Raw genomic sequence first — 13,772 nt, forward strand, 5'->3', positions numbered from 1 at the left:
ATATTATTTAATTAAACTGTAGAGAGAGATGTGGTGTTATATAGTGTAATTATGGAGATGAGGATGGGGGACGGCTAGGAATGCTCTCATTTGAGTCAATAATGTTTAAAGTTTTAAACTAGCCCATCATATTCCAAAACCTTTTAAACTTTACATAAAAGCAACCATATAGTTTAACTTAGTAAATTTAATTAAACGGAAAGCACATAGCCCTCAAATCTAATCGTAAAATCCAAATGTTACTTATTTACGAAGACTTGAACCCATACCATTTTGATAAGACCCAAGGATAAACACCTAATTCCCCGAGGCCAAGTTGCCATCCGCCGCCGGCAATTTAAATGATCACATAAATCCTACTTTAGAAAAATATAAAATTAAACAGGTCAATTCGTTAATTCTCCTGTAACACAAACATGACCGATTTAACTAAACATGTTCGCAAGCCAAAAGTGAACTAAACTTATACATTTTGTGTTACCTTAGGAATCCATACCCTTCTTTTTTTGAGTAAGGCTTCACCACCCCACCAATCTGACGATCATGTTACAATTATTAAAAGGAAATTTGTATTATTATCCCAACTTTAAAAATGAGGAAGAACGTTACTGATTAGATAGATAGAACACCAAGCATAATACAAGAACACCCTGGACAGAGTCCCACTTTCTAAATTATTGAATTCCTCTTATTAATCAATCACCACTCTCACTCACTTTCTTGCAAATCTAAATCAACAAGAAACTTTTCAATTAACCATTTTCATCCTCCTCCTTGTTTCCACCAATGGAACCCCATAAGCTCACATTCCTCACCACCTTCATCACCATCCTCCTCCTCCTCCTTGTTTCCGGTGACCCGCAAAACGAAGAAGTTTCGTCACTTCTGTCGGTCAAATCCGCCATTGTTGATTCTTTAAACTACCTGAATAACTGGAATTCCACATCTACTGTATCTCACTGTAACTGGACTGGAGTTGCCTGTAACGAGCATGGATTCGTTGAAAAGCTCGATTTATCGAACATGAATCTCACCGGTAACATTTCGGATGATTTCCAGAACTTTCGCTATCTTTCGTTCCTCAACATTTCCTCCAACGGGTTCTCCTGCACCCTACCGAAGTCGTTCGCCAACCTGACGTCAATACAAGTTATTGACGTCAGCCAGAACGACTTTGTGGGGGACTTCCCCGCGGGTTTCGGAAACCGAAACCAACGGTTGAAGTCCCTCAATGCTTCCAGCAACAATTTTGGCGGGTACCTACCAGAGTCTCTGGGAAATGCCACGTCACTAGAAACCATTGATTTCCGCGGGAGTTTCTTCGTGGGGTCGATTCCGAAGAGTTTCAAAAACCTCCAGAATCTGAAGTTTCTTGGGCTCTCCGGGAACAACCTCACCGGAGAAATACCACCGGAGATCGGCCAGCTTTCGTCTTTAGAAACCATGATCCTTGGTTACAATGCTTTCGAAGGCTCAATCCCGAGCGAGATCGGAAACCTTTCGAACTTGCAATACCTTGATCTAGCGGTCGGAACACTCACCGGATCGATCCCGCCTGAGATCGGGAACTTAAAAAAGCTCACTACGGTCTACATTTACCAAAACAGTTTCTCCGGCGAGATCCCGAAGGAAATCGGAGACCTCTCGTCTTTAATATATCTTGATCTCTCCGATAACCAGTTTTCGGGCGTAATCCCGGAGCAAATAAGTGATCTCAAGAGCTTAAAATTATTAAATCTCATGTGCAATCAGTTAACCGGTTTCATTCCCAGCACCATTGGCGAATTACCGGAATTGGAAATACTTGAATTATGGAAGAACTCGTTGAACGGGTCATTACCCGCGAATCTCGGAATGAACTCGCCGTTGCAATGGCTTGATGTCTCATCAAACTCATTGTCCGGCGAGATTCCGGCGGGACTTTGTGATTCCGGCAACCTCACGAAGCTCATCCTGTTTAACAACTCGTTTTCGGGATCTCTCCCGATTGGTCTTTCCACTTGTTCTTCGTTAGTTCGAGTTCGGGTTCAGAATAATCAAATTTCCGGTGAAATTCCGGCAGGACTTGGAAGCTTGCCGAATCTACAGCGGTTAGAATTGTCACATAATAATTTATCCGGGAAAATACCGCATGATCTTACTTTGTCGAGTTCGCTTTCGTTCATCGATGTTTCGGGTAATCATCTTGTTTCGAGTTTGCCGGGCGATATACTGTCAATGCCGAATCTTCAAACGTTGGTCGTCTCCGATAATGACTTCTCGGGTGAAATCCCGACTCGGTTTCAGGATTCACCGGTGTTATCGGTGCTTGATTTATCGTTTAATGGTTTTTCCGGGGAGCTGCCGGAGAGCATAGCTTCATGCCAGAAGCTTGTGAATTTGAACCTATCCCACAATCAGTTGACCGGTCAAATCCCGACATCGGTCGCCCGTATGTCGATGTTATCGGTTCTTGATCTGTCGAACAACTCGTTCGCGGGTAGGATTCCCGACACATTCGGAAGCTCGCCTGCTTTAGAAACGGTCAACCTCTCATTCAACAAGCTTGAAGGCCCCGTCCCGGACAACGGGATGTTACGGACCATAAACGCGAATGATTTAGCGGGAAACGACGGGTTATGCGGGGATGTGCTTAAACCGTGCACAAATGCTCGGGCTACTAGCGCCACGCGAAAGAAACTACACATTCGGCATGTCATTTTCGGGTTTCTTTTCGGGGTTTGTGTGATTCTAACCGTCGGGATCGCGGCTGTCACTGGGTGGTGGTTATACCAAAGATGGTTTCTCTACGGGCTCTTTGACGGGTGGCTTATAAGGCGTGGTATGGAATGGCCGTGGCGATTCATAGCTTTTCAAAGACTTAGTTTCACGAGTGCGGATATCATGGCGAGCATAAAGGAGTCGAATGTGATCGGGATGGGTGGAAGTGGGATCGTTTACAAGGCCACGGTCCACCACCCGTCATATTCCGTGGTAGCGGTGAAGAAACTGTGGCGGTCCGAGCCTGATATTGAAAACGGGGATGACTTATTCGTAGAAGTTAATCTTTTAGGCCGTTTACGACACCGAAACATTGTGCGGTTATTAGGTTATCTTCATAACGAAACCGATGTTATGATGGTTTATGAGTACATGCCTAATGGGAACCTCGCGGAGGCCTTACACGGGAAACAATCGGGAAGAATGCTGGTTGATTGGGTGTCGAGGTATAACGTCGCAGTAGGTGTTGCGCACGGTTTGGCTTATCTTCATCATGACTGTCACCCGCCGGTGATTCATCGAGACGTAAAGTCTAACAATATTCTTCTTGATGCGGATTTCGAGGCACGGATCGCGGATTTTGGCTTGGCACGGACCATGGTTCGGAAGAATGAGACTGTCTCAATGGTGGCTGGATCTTACGGATATATAGCTCCTGGTGAGTTCCTTTGTTTGATTCATACTTTACCTTTTTTCATGTGATATCAATTTATACCATTGATAACATATTAAGTAATAAACATATGTACAATTAAATATCTAGTTTAGAAAACATGTGATTCTCAAAAGGCTTTAAAATGTTTAGAACTTTATTTTGTTAACGGGGACGACTTGGGGAATTATCTTTATTAAAATAATTAAAGTGATATTGTATAGTTTTTCTATTTATTTTAATGTGCACTTTTTTATATAAAAACTACTAAAAAGGTCAAACTTGAGATAAATAATTAATCCAGGTTAAGTTTACTAACCAAATAGTACCTTAACGTCTCATAGAACATGTTTAACCAAACCTGTCCTTTTGTTTATTATCATGAATTAAATAAAGTGCACATGTAATGATGAAATTCTTGGTATATATATTACAGAATACGGCTACACATTGAAGGTGGACGAGAAAAGTGACATATACAGTTTTGGGGTGGTGCTTTTAGAGTTGTTAACGGGCAAACAACCATTGGACCCGTCATTTGGCAACTCGGTGGATATTGTAGAATGGGTACGAAATCGGATGAACAAAAGAGAATTGGAAGGGACACTAGATCTAGAAATAGGAGGGGAGTGCAAATTTGTGCAAGAAGAAATGCTTTTGGTGCTAAGGATTGCACTTTTATGCACTAATAAGCTACCAAAAGAGAGACCTTCAATGAGAGATGTAATCACAATGCTTGGAGAGGCAAAACCAAGAAGGAAAAGTGTGTGTGATGAGATTGGTATCAAAGAGAAGCCCATTTTCAATAACTCGCCGGTTGTAGGACTTTTATAATATGTTTATTTCATCTGAGAAAGCTCGTTAACTGTTCTATCTTCAAACGATCATGATATATGCAAATAAGGAATCAACAGATGGGTGGCTACGTGTTGAAGTACAACAGTAGATGGGTGGCTACATGTTTTGGCTTCATTTTGACGTTGAAATGTCGTATTTCTAGAATTTCTAGTTGAACAAACGTTGTAAATTTGTTACTATGTACAATATCCGAATCCCTTTTGTAGATTTTGGGGGAGAATTAATTGTTGAAAGCATAAACAACCATTTTAAATGATTTTTCATGTTTGTTGTATTTTACAGAAATAACATAAGATTTTGCTAATATATATAGAAACTACACTTATTTTTCATTATTATAGTTCAATGAATAAGTGGAAAGAAAAACGATCAAAATTCTTAGAAATATAATACTTCAACAATTTAAATGATAAGTTTAAGAGTGGGTGCCTACTTAGAGATCAAGGACTAAAGCTAGACATGTTGAAGAGTTGAAGGGGTAGAATTAGGTAGAATACAAAGGGAGTTGTAGCTCATATATGGCGTTTTCGGTTTCATATGGTCGGTTTTTGGTATAAACTGCAAACCAAACCATTCCCTACAATTTTAAGACTTTGAAACCGACACACTGAAAGTTAAAGAGAAAAAACAATCGTGAGTCTAAATTGATAACCGATTTAAACGGTTTTACGATTTCAAACCGAACCATGAACACCCATAATAGATATTGTATGCCCGTTAAACAACATATTCATATATTGTAGAGTCGGGGTAATACAAACTAATTTAGGAGTTTGTTAACTAAATTAAACTAAGATGGCATTATTTATATCTAGGGATATTGGATTTTAATAATCCAAACTTTGACAACTGATCGATGCTGAGGCCAGCTTAAGAAATATACCACGACAGTTCCAATTTGTGTCATATTTTCCTTCACCAAGTTTTTTTACTAACGAAGTCTAATCCCAATATGTTCCTCTTCCGATGGGTATTTATCTTCTTATTGGTACTCCCCTTCCGGTGGGTATTCATATTCTGGTGGGTAGTCCTCGTCTAGTGGTTTCTCCTCTTCTGGTGGGTACTCCTCGTCTAGTGGGTTCTCCTCTTCTAGCAGGTTATCCTCTTCCGATGGGTTCCTGTATTCCGAGTTAGCTGACTGTCAAGAAGGGTTAAGAATCTCATATTTAGATTGGTATAGGTTAATAATGGTTATAGTTAAATTAAAATATGTTCAAAATTTAAATTTTGTATAAATTAATTATGTATTAATAAACATAATTTTAATTATATGATTTAAAAAATATATAAATTATAATTTAAAACATAACTATTTAATTACATAAATCATCGTGGTAAAAAATATCGTTATATAATTATTTAATTTTTTTAACTACATAGTTTTTTAGTTAATTAATTTAAAAAAGTGATGGGGTGTCGAAATAATAACGTTGGATATTGAAAGAATCAACGCGATAGCGTTACGGGTAAATGTGCATATAGGAATTAATGAACGAAAAACTGATATGACATGCTAACTAAGCCTACATGTGAAAAATGCAACTGTTTTAATGCTATTAATAGTCTAATGACAGGTTTTGAAGTCTTTTCAAATAAATATCGGACATAGCATATTGAGCGATTTGGTGTAGCATCTTTAGTATAAAACATCGTTCACGGAATAAGGTTTGTCTTAGAATTTATGTAACATCGTTACTGTTGCATGATGGCCCTCTCTTTTGATTTTATAAAAATTATTATCGCCTGTCACGTAGTTTCTTTATCAAGTTGTCATGATCTCCTATTCTGAAATGGGGCATTCACTATTTTGGATTTTACTTAAAAACAAGCAAAATTATTTTGAATACTGCTAATACAATTTCTGAAGATTTGATCTTTAAGCAAACCAAATTAATTGATAGTCATGTGAGTCGTTGATTTAATGTAATAAAAATCTTGTCAGTATAACAAAATAGTTAAGCCTCATGAAGAGGTATGCACCCGCCTTAACATCGAGCGGGGCGGGTCAACCCACAAGATATACACAAGAGGCTTGAAATCAGGATGTCATGAAGACACAAAGCCAAAACCTATGCGCAAGCGCATGAAACATCTGCGCGTGGCGCATATCACATATGCGCAAGCGCATGAAACATCTGTGAGAATAAAGAGAAGACCTTGCGCATCCCCGGGATAGGCGCATAAAGGCCGCGCGTAAGCGACACACAACAAATGAGACAATAGACTAATCCAAATCAGGATAAGGACAACCATGATTGTACTCATCAGGCAACCTTCCAGAAGGTATCCTTTAAGGAATAAAGAATGTGCTGATGTTGACAGCTGCCAATGAAGGGTGGACAACTCAGCAAAGCCCATGTGCCACCACGTGATGGCACATGGGTCAGGTGAAATACCTTGGTCAGAGAATAATCAATGAAAAAGCACCAGGTGTCCTAAGTACACGTGGCGCGAAGCAATAGGAGGAGGCCAAAAAGGCCCTAATTGGGTCTAAGCCCAGTCATTGGAAACCCTAATACTATAAATATCACACCACCTCCACAGTTGGAGGGGGGCAAGAAAATATATTCTAAGTCCTTTACTCATTTTTACATCTTGATTATCTTCTCCTACAATACCTGATTCTCACACCGGAGGGTTACCCCAAAGAGGACCCCTCTGTCCCTTTCTGAGGGGTAAGCTCACGGTGCTGTTCGTTTTGTAGGTGGAAGAACTCGTATCTCGGAAAACCATCGGTGATATAGCATATTCGTACCCGAGGAACGTTGATCGTATACAAGTAAGTCGATCCACGCTTCTTCATTGGCGCCATCACCTGTTACATCGGCAACAAAACTACTATTTCATCAATTTTCTCTTCACCATGGTTTCCGGTGTTCGAAACAATGATCAAGTTCTGGAGGATAATGAGCTTGAGGATGTTAATGAGGGACATCAGGTTCTGAGGGCGCCGCGTGACACTGCGCGCACCACCAGTAACCATCCCTTCAACACAACACCTCATAGTCAAACTGAAACTCCCCCAGACGATCTCACGTTCCAAAATCTGACTGGTGCAAAACAAAAAGGACCAATGGGCCCGGAAGTTGAAACCAATGACCCTAAAGAATGGCTCATAAACGAACAACGGCGTTTAATGGACAAATACAATGAGTTGGTAAAACACAAAAAGTTAGCCGATTTAACACAAAGGCTCGCATTTGATAAACAAACCATTCAGGGAACAACAAAAAAGACGCGCGCGCTGGAAGACGGTCATTCTGTTCACGCCGAACAAGCTGATATTAGTGATGAGGAAGAGGTGCACAGCATGAAGAAGACGCGAGATACTCATGCAGGAGGTTCACAGCTTCGCTCACACATGCACATAGCACCTGGAGCCAAAGCTGATATGGATTTATACACACCATACAACCCACAAGCGAAACAGCAAGTGGACGTAACCACACCATATGGGCCAGCCATCTTGGTAAAACATTCAAAATTCGCTGAGCGCATTGCAAAGGCTCCCATTCAACACAAAACCAAGATGCCAAGTGGTTTAGGCAAGTACGATGGTACAACAGATCCAGATGATTTCTTACAAGGTTTTTATAACACTGGAAACTTAGAAAGCTGGACGATGCCAACATGGTGTCACATGTTTGCTCGCTGCCTCACGGGCGCAGCGCGTGTCTGGTTCGAAAGCTTGCCGACAGGACAAATCGATGGGTTCGAAGAGCTATTGGAAAAGTTCCAGGCTCACTTTGTACAGCTGCGCAGACACACGCGCGACCCCGATGACATCATGCACTGCGTACGCAGGAATGATGAAACCATTGAAGACTACATAACTCGTTTCAATCAGGAATCTCTTGAAATTGGAGGCATCACTGAACAACTCTTGCGCGTGGCCTTTATACAAGGTGCGCAGTGATCAACTCCGCAGAGCTCTCGTGAGCAGAGAAGGCATGCCAACCACTTGGGCTAAGCTTATGGAAGCATCGCGAGTCTTCACGCGAAATAAAAGCAAATTGCCCAAGACAGAGCAAGAGATAAAAGGCATCAAACAGAAGAACCACGCAACAATGAAAAGAGGCGCAAACAAAACTCCGTATGGTCCAGGTTGCAACAAACCAATTATTCTCCTACAGAAAAGCAAGCGCAACAAAGTTCACCCCAACCCCAAAAAGACATTCTTAATCGCGGAGAAGGTGACAAGAAGGAAGGCGGCAGAGAGCCTAACAGACCTCTACCAAGAATATGGACTCCCATCACCAAAATGCCTTCGCAAGTGTTAAGCACAGAGAATGTCCAGTTTAAAAACCCCAACCCATTACTCCATTAGGGACCACCGAACAGTGGCAAATATTGTGAGTTTCACAAATCCACATGGCACAACACTAATGCATGCCATCATTTGAAGGATGCGATCGAAAAAGATGTGAAATCAGGCAAGTTGGCTCACCTGGTAAAAAATCCAAGACCAGAGAACGAACAACCAGACGGAGTCTCAGCCAGTAAAAAATTCAAAATAATCTGTGTAGCTGAAGGAAGAAGGCAAGGGCAAAGATCGAGGAAGAGAAGCGCGCAAATCCAAGGGGATTGACGCGAGCAACAAGTAATCTTTCCAAGAATCAGAGGAGGCCCGTCTATCAGCAGCCCTCTAGTCATCACTGCACACATCGCTCATTATGAGGTGTCAAGAGTCCTGGTGGACACCGGTAGTGAGTCAGACATCATGTATGAGCAATGTTTCAGGAAGTTGGATCCAGCAGACCAAGCAAGGCTTGAAGTTGTGAGTGCACCAATCTCGGGTGTCTCAAACGAAATTATTCACCCCTAGGTCAGATACAATTCGAACTAACTATGGGGGATGAGAAGCACAAGCGAGCTGAAATTGTCAACTTCCTGGTCTTGCCCACCACTTCATGCCATAGTATGATCTTGGGCAGAGGAACGATTGCCCAATTCAACGCCATACCGTCACCAGCGCATGGCGCGTTGGGGTTCCCAACACCAACAGGAGTAACATTTGTGTACCGAGATCATTTATGCGCAGTAATAAGTATACCTCGAGAGGGGAGAATGAAGCTTCCAGTGGCAAACAACGCGCCAGAAGAATGGATTCTCAACCCAAAATTCCCAGAACAAAAAATCACAATCGGAGCTACGATATCAGATGACACAAGAGTGAGAATGAAAAGATTGCTCACAACGTATATGTCAGTCTTCGCGTGGCAACATTCTGATATGACTGGGGTTCCGCGAGACCTGGTGCAGCACTCTCTCAACACATTCAAGTCCGTGGAGCCAATTGCTCAAAAGAAAAGAGTCATGGGAGACGAGAAGACAAAGACCATGAATGAGCAAGTAGAAGATCTACTGCGCGCGAATATCATTCGCCCAATACGATATCAAACATGGGTAGCCAATCCTGTGATGGTAAAGAAGAGCAATGGGTCATGGAGAATGTGCATTGATTTCAAGGACCTCAACAAGGCGTGTCCAAAAGATTGTTACCCCCTCCCAAACATTGACATGAAGGTGGACTCTGTGGTGCCGTTTAAGCTCAAATGTTTCCTGGATGCCTATAAGGGCTATCACCAAATTCAAATGGCACCACAGGATGAAGACAAGACTGCTTTCAGAACTGACAAGGGTGTTTTCTGTTACACAAAAATGCCCTTTGGTTTGAAGAATGCAGGAGCCACTTACCAAAGACTCATGGATGCAATTTTCAACGAGCAGATTGGAAAAAACTTAGAAGTCTACGTGGATGATTTGGTGATTAAAAGCAGGGAGGAAAAACAAATGCTCAAAGACATCGAAGAAACCCTTCGGCGCCTAAAGGAAGTAAACATGAAGCTCAACCCGAGCAAATGCACATTCGGCGTGGAAGAAGAGAAATTTCTCGGCGTAATGGTCACCAAGGATGGTTTCAAGGTGAACCCAGAGAAGGTGGAGGCTATCCTCAGCATGCCCTCACCGTCCACCATGAAGGAAGTTCACAAGTTGAATGGTAGATTGGTATCAATTAACAGGTTCCTAGCAAACCATGCAAGCAAATCTACCCCATTCATTAACACATTGAGAAATTGCTTAAAGAAAAGCCAATTCAAGTGGACGCCTGAGGCCGAGCAAGCTTTCAGTGAGATAAAAGAATGTCTGATAAATCTGCCTGCGCTCACAGCTCCACTACCTGGTGAAACTTTAACGTTATACCTGTCAGCAGGAGAGCGCGCCATTGGCGCAGTATTATTGGTGGATCGCAAGGGAATCCAAACACCAATTTATTATGTAAGTCGGGTGCTGACAGATCCTGAGACGCGCTACACCATCATAGAAAAGCTAGTTTTATCACTAACACATGCGTCGCGCAAGCTTCACAGATATTTCAATGGTCATCCTATTGAAGTCCTGACTGATTACAACATCCAGCAAGTCTTGCGACGTCCCGCGCTCTCAGGAAGGCTGACAAAATGGGCGCTGGAATTAGGGGAGCACACGATCACCTTTAAGCCTCGTCCAGCAATCAAGGGACAAGTCTTAGCTGATTTCATCGCAGAAATCCCTGAAGGAAAAGTTGAAGAGGCTCAGCGCGAAGTAGACCCTCCGCAAGCCAGTAATGAAGAAAACGTTTGGAGATTATTCACTGATGGAGCTTCAAACAACGAAGGGTCCGGCACAGGCCTCAAACTGGTGGATCCAGAAAATCATGAGTATACTTACGCAATCAGGTTGGATTTCAAGAGCACCAACAATGAAGCTGAGTATGAAGCCCTGCTGGCTGTTTTGCGCATCGCGCACAAGTTCGGAGTTAAAAAGCTAGAGGCTCATGTAGATTCATACCTGGTAGCAGCACAAGTCAATGGCCTTTATGATGCCAAGGAGAACACCATGCCTTTGTATCTAGAGCAGGCGAAGAAACTCACCGAACAATTTGACTTTTTCAGAATCATACACATTCCGCGCAGTGAAAATAAGTCTGCCGACGCATAAGCAAGATGGCATCAACCAGCTTCGATCATTTTGGCAAAGATGTCAGGGTGGAAGTAATGAGCAACCCGTCAGTGGGTGCGAAGTCTGTTCTTGTAATTCATACAACACCTTCATCACGGATAACTCCAATAATGGAATTCTTGAAGGAGGGAAAGGTACCAGACGATCGCGCACAGGCGAGGAAGATAAGACACAAGTCACAGAACTACGAAATGCTCGATGGTACGTTATATCGACGCTCTTATCTTGGACCACTCATGAAATGCCTAGACGCTGAGGAAGCAAGTTATGTGATCAGAGAAATACACGAAGGAATTTGTGGAATACATGCTGGCCCGCGCATGGTGATCGCCAAGGCAATGAACGCAGGTTACTATTGGCCAGGCATGTACTTGGACGCGTTAAAAGAGATCCAAAAATGCAAAGCGTGTCAGAGCTATGCGCCAAATACCATGCGGCCTAAGAACAACTTGATTCCGGTGACCTCTGCATGGCCTTTCCACAAGTGGGCAATCGATATTGTGGGTCCCTTACCACAAGCGCCAGGGCGAGTAAAGTTTTTGGTAGTGGCAGTAGACTATTTCACAAAATGGGTTGAAGCCAAGCCACTGACAAAAATCACAGCCGAGGCAATGAAGCAATTTATTTGGAGCCACATCATATGCCGTTTTGGCCTGCCCATGGAAATCGTGAGCGACAATGGCAAACAATTCACTGACAGGAAGATATCCAGTTGGTTCAAGGAATTGCACATCAATCAGGTCTTCACTTCAGCATACCATCCTCAAGGGAATGGCCAAGTGGAACGCGCGAACAAAAGCTTGCTGAATGGGCTGAAGAAAAGGTTGGAAGGAGAGTCCCATGCATGGGTCGAGGAGTTACCTAATGTCCTGTGGGCGCACAGGACATTAAGCAAAACCAGCAATGGCGAGTCCCCGTTCAGCCTAACCTATGGAACGGAGGCTATGATTCCAGCAGAGATTGGATGCCCATCTTATAGAGTGCTCATGATGAGTAAGACGGATAACGAGCAAGAAAGGAGGTTGGATCTCAATTTACTTGAGGGACGCAGAGAGGCGGCTATCATCAGTGAAGCCAAATACAAGAAAAAGCTATAAAAATACTACAATCAGCGCGTGAAAGAATGCCACTTCAAGAAGAATGATTTTGTCCTTCGGAACAATGAAGCTAGTCGCGCAATACCCCCGGGAAAGATGTCTCCCAACTGGGAGGGACCTTATCAAGTCTCGGAAGAATTGGGAAAAGGCGCATACGCTTTAAAAGATTTAAACGAAAATAAGATCCCGCGCACATGGAACGCAGCACAACTTAGAAAATGTTTCAGGTAAAAGTTGTCAAGTTTGTAATCAAGGCTTTGTAAGCCATTATGAATAATGATACGCTCTATTTTAATATGCGTTCTATTACCTTTTGCATACATGTTTCACACTTCCCTTTATTAATTTTGAGCAATATGACAACATTGTATTGACATCAAACTAAAAATAAAACGAAGTAAAACATACATGCGCGAGCTTCAAGCTCAGACGCGTTAACGAGTTTTAACTCTGAAACGTCAGGGCCTTAGCCCAATAATATGAGCCTTAGCTCAAATTACTCATAGCATCCATCCTACGTATTGCGCAGCCGGACCATAAAAATACCTATGCACAACTAAGGCAAAGCACACGCCAAAGCATAGTTGTTAAGGTCTCAGGTCGGGGCCACGCATGAGATTATAATGGATATAGACAGAGTAACACATACTGGCACGTAAAGGCTAAAAAACTCATTCATAATTCCCTATAATAAATGCACGATAACGTCGCGCAAAAGAGGAATAATGAAAGGCCAAGGCACGTGTCAACATATTCAGAATATCACAAAGTAACTTGAAATGTGACAACTGTTAAGGATTAAGTAAAAATAATTTCCTTACAACCTTGTTCAAGTTTCAATGTGTAAGCATACCTTATATTCAACAAGCACACACATGCAATATAAAGAGATGAATTGGGAATGCGCAAGATGCGAATAAGGGAAAAACAAAATTTCATTCCAAAATATAGAAGTTCACAAATTTACAAATGATGAGGTAGAAACTACAAACACAAAAAAAAAAAAAAACAAGAAGGGTTTTTCAAGTCTCTATGTTAATGTCAGCCTCTTCATCTTCCTCATCATTATTACCTCCCTCAGCATCTGGCGCAGCTCGCTCCTCGTCATCTCCAAATTTACCATAATCAAGCTGTTCGTCTTGAATATAGTCGTCTTCTGTCATGATAGCGTCAGGAGTAGGTCCTTTGGCCACGCCAGAGCCGCTGGCAGAGGTAGCGTTGCCCGCGCCATCATCATTGCCACCAGTCCCTTCACATTCATCAAGTAATTTCTTTAAAGCGCCAAGATCGGGCTGGTCAGCAAGCGCGGCTATCTGCAAGTCACAAGGAACAGTATAAGTACAAAAGATTATGAAAATAAGTCAAGTAAACTCATTAATGTTAAAATACCTGCTCAAGGATGG

General features: G+C 42.3%; 1 protein-coding gene across 1 annotated transcript; it reads left to right on the forward strand.

Moving 5' to 3' along the window:
- The first annotated feature begins 530 nt into the window (after positions 1 to 530).
- Positions 531 to 4,522, forward strand: LOC143547917 (uncharacterized). The gene is made up of 2 exons (XM_077039216.1): positions 531 to 3,418; positions 3,849 to 4,522. Exons 1-2 carry the CDS (start codon positions 787 to 789, stop codon positions 4,244 to 4,246), a joined length of 3,030 nt encoding a protein of 1,009 aa, XP_076895331.1. The 5' UTR covers positions 531 to 786; the 3' UTR covers positions 4,247 to 4,522.
- Positions 4,523 to 13,772: the final 9,250 nt, after the last annotated feature.

Source organism: Bidens hawaiensis, unplaced genomic scaffold (genome assembly GCF_021521415.1).
Source record: "Bidens hawaiensis isolate Kalapana, Puna unplaced genomic scaffold, B.hawaiensis_p1.1 tig00014893_1, whole genome shotgun sequence".
Lineage (NCBI taxonomy): Eukaryota > Viridiplantae > Streptophyta > Magnoliopsida > Asterales > Asteraceae > Bidens > Bidens hawaiensis.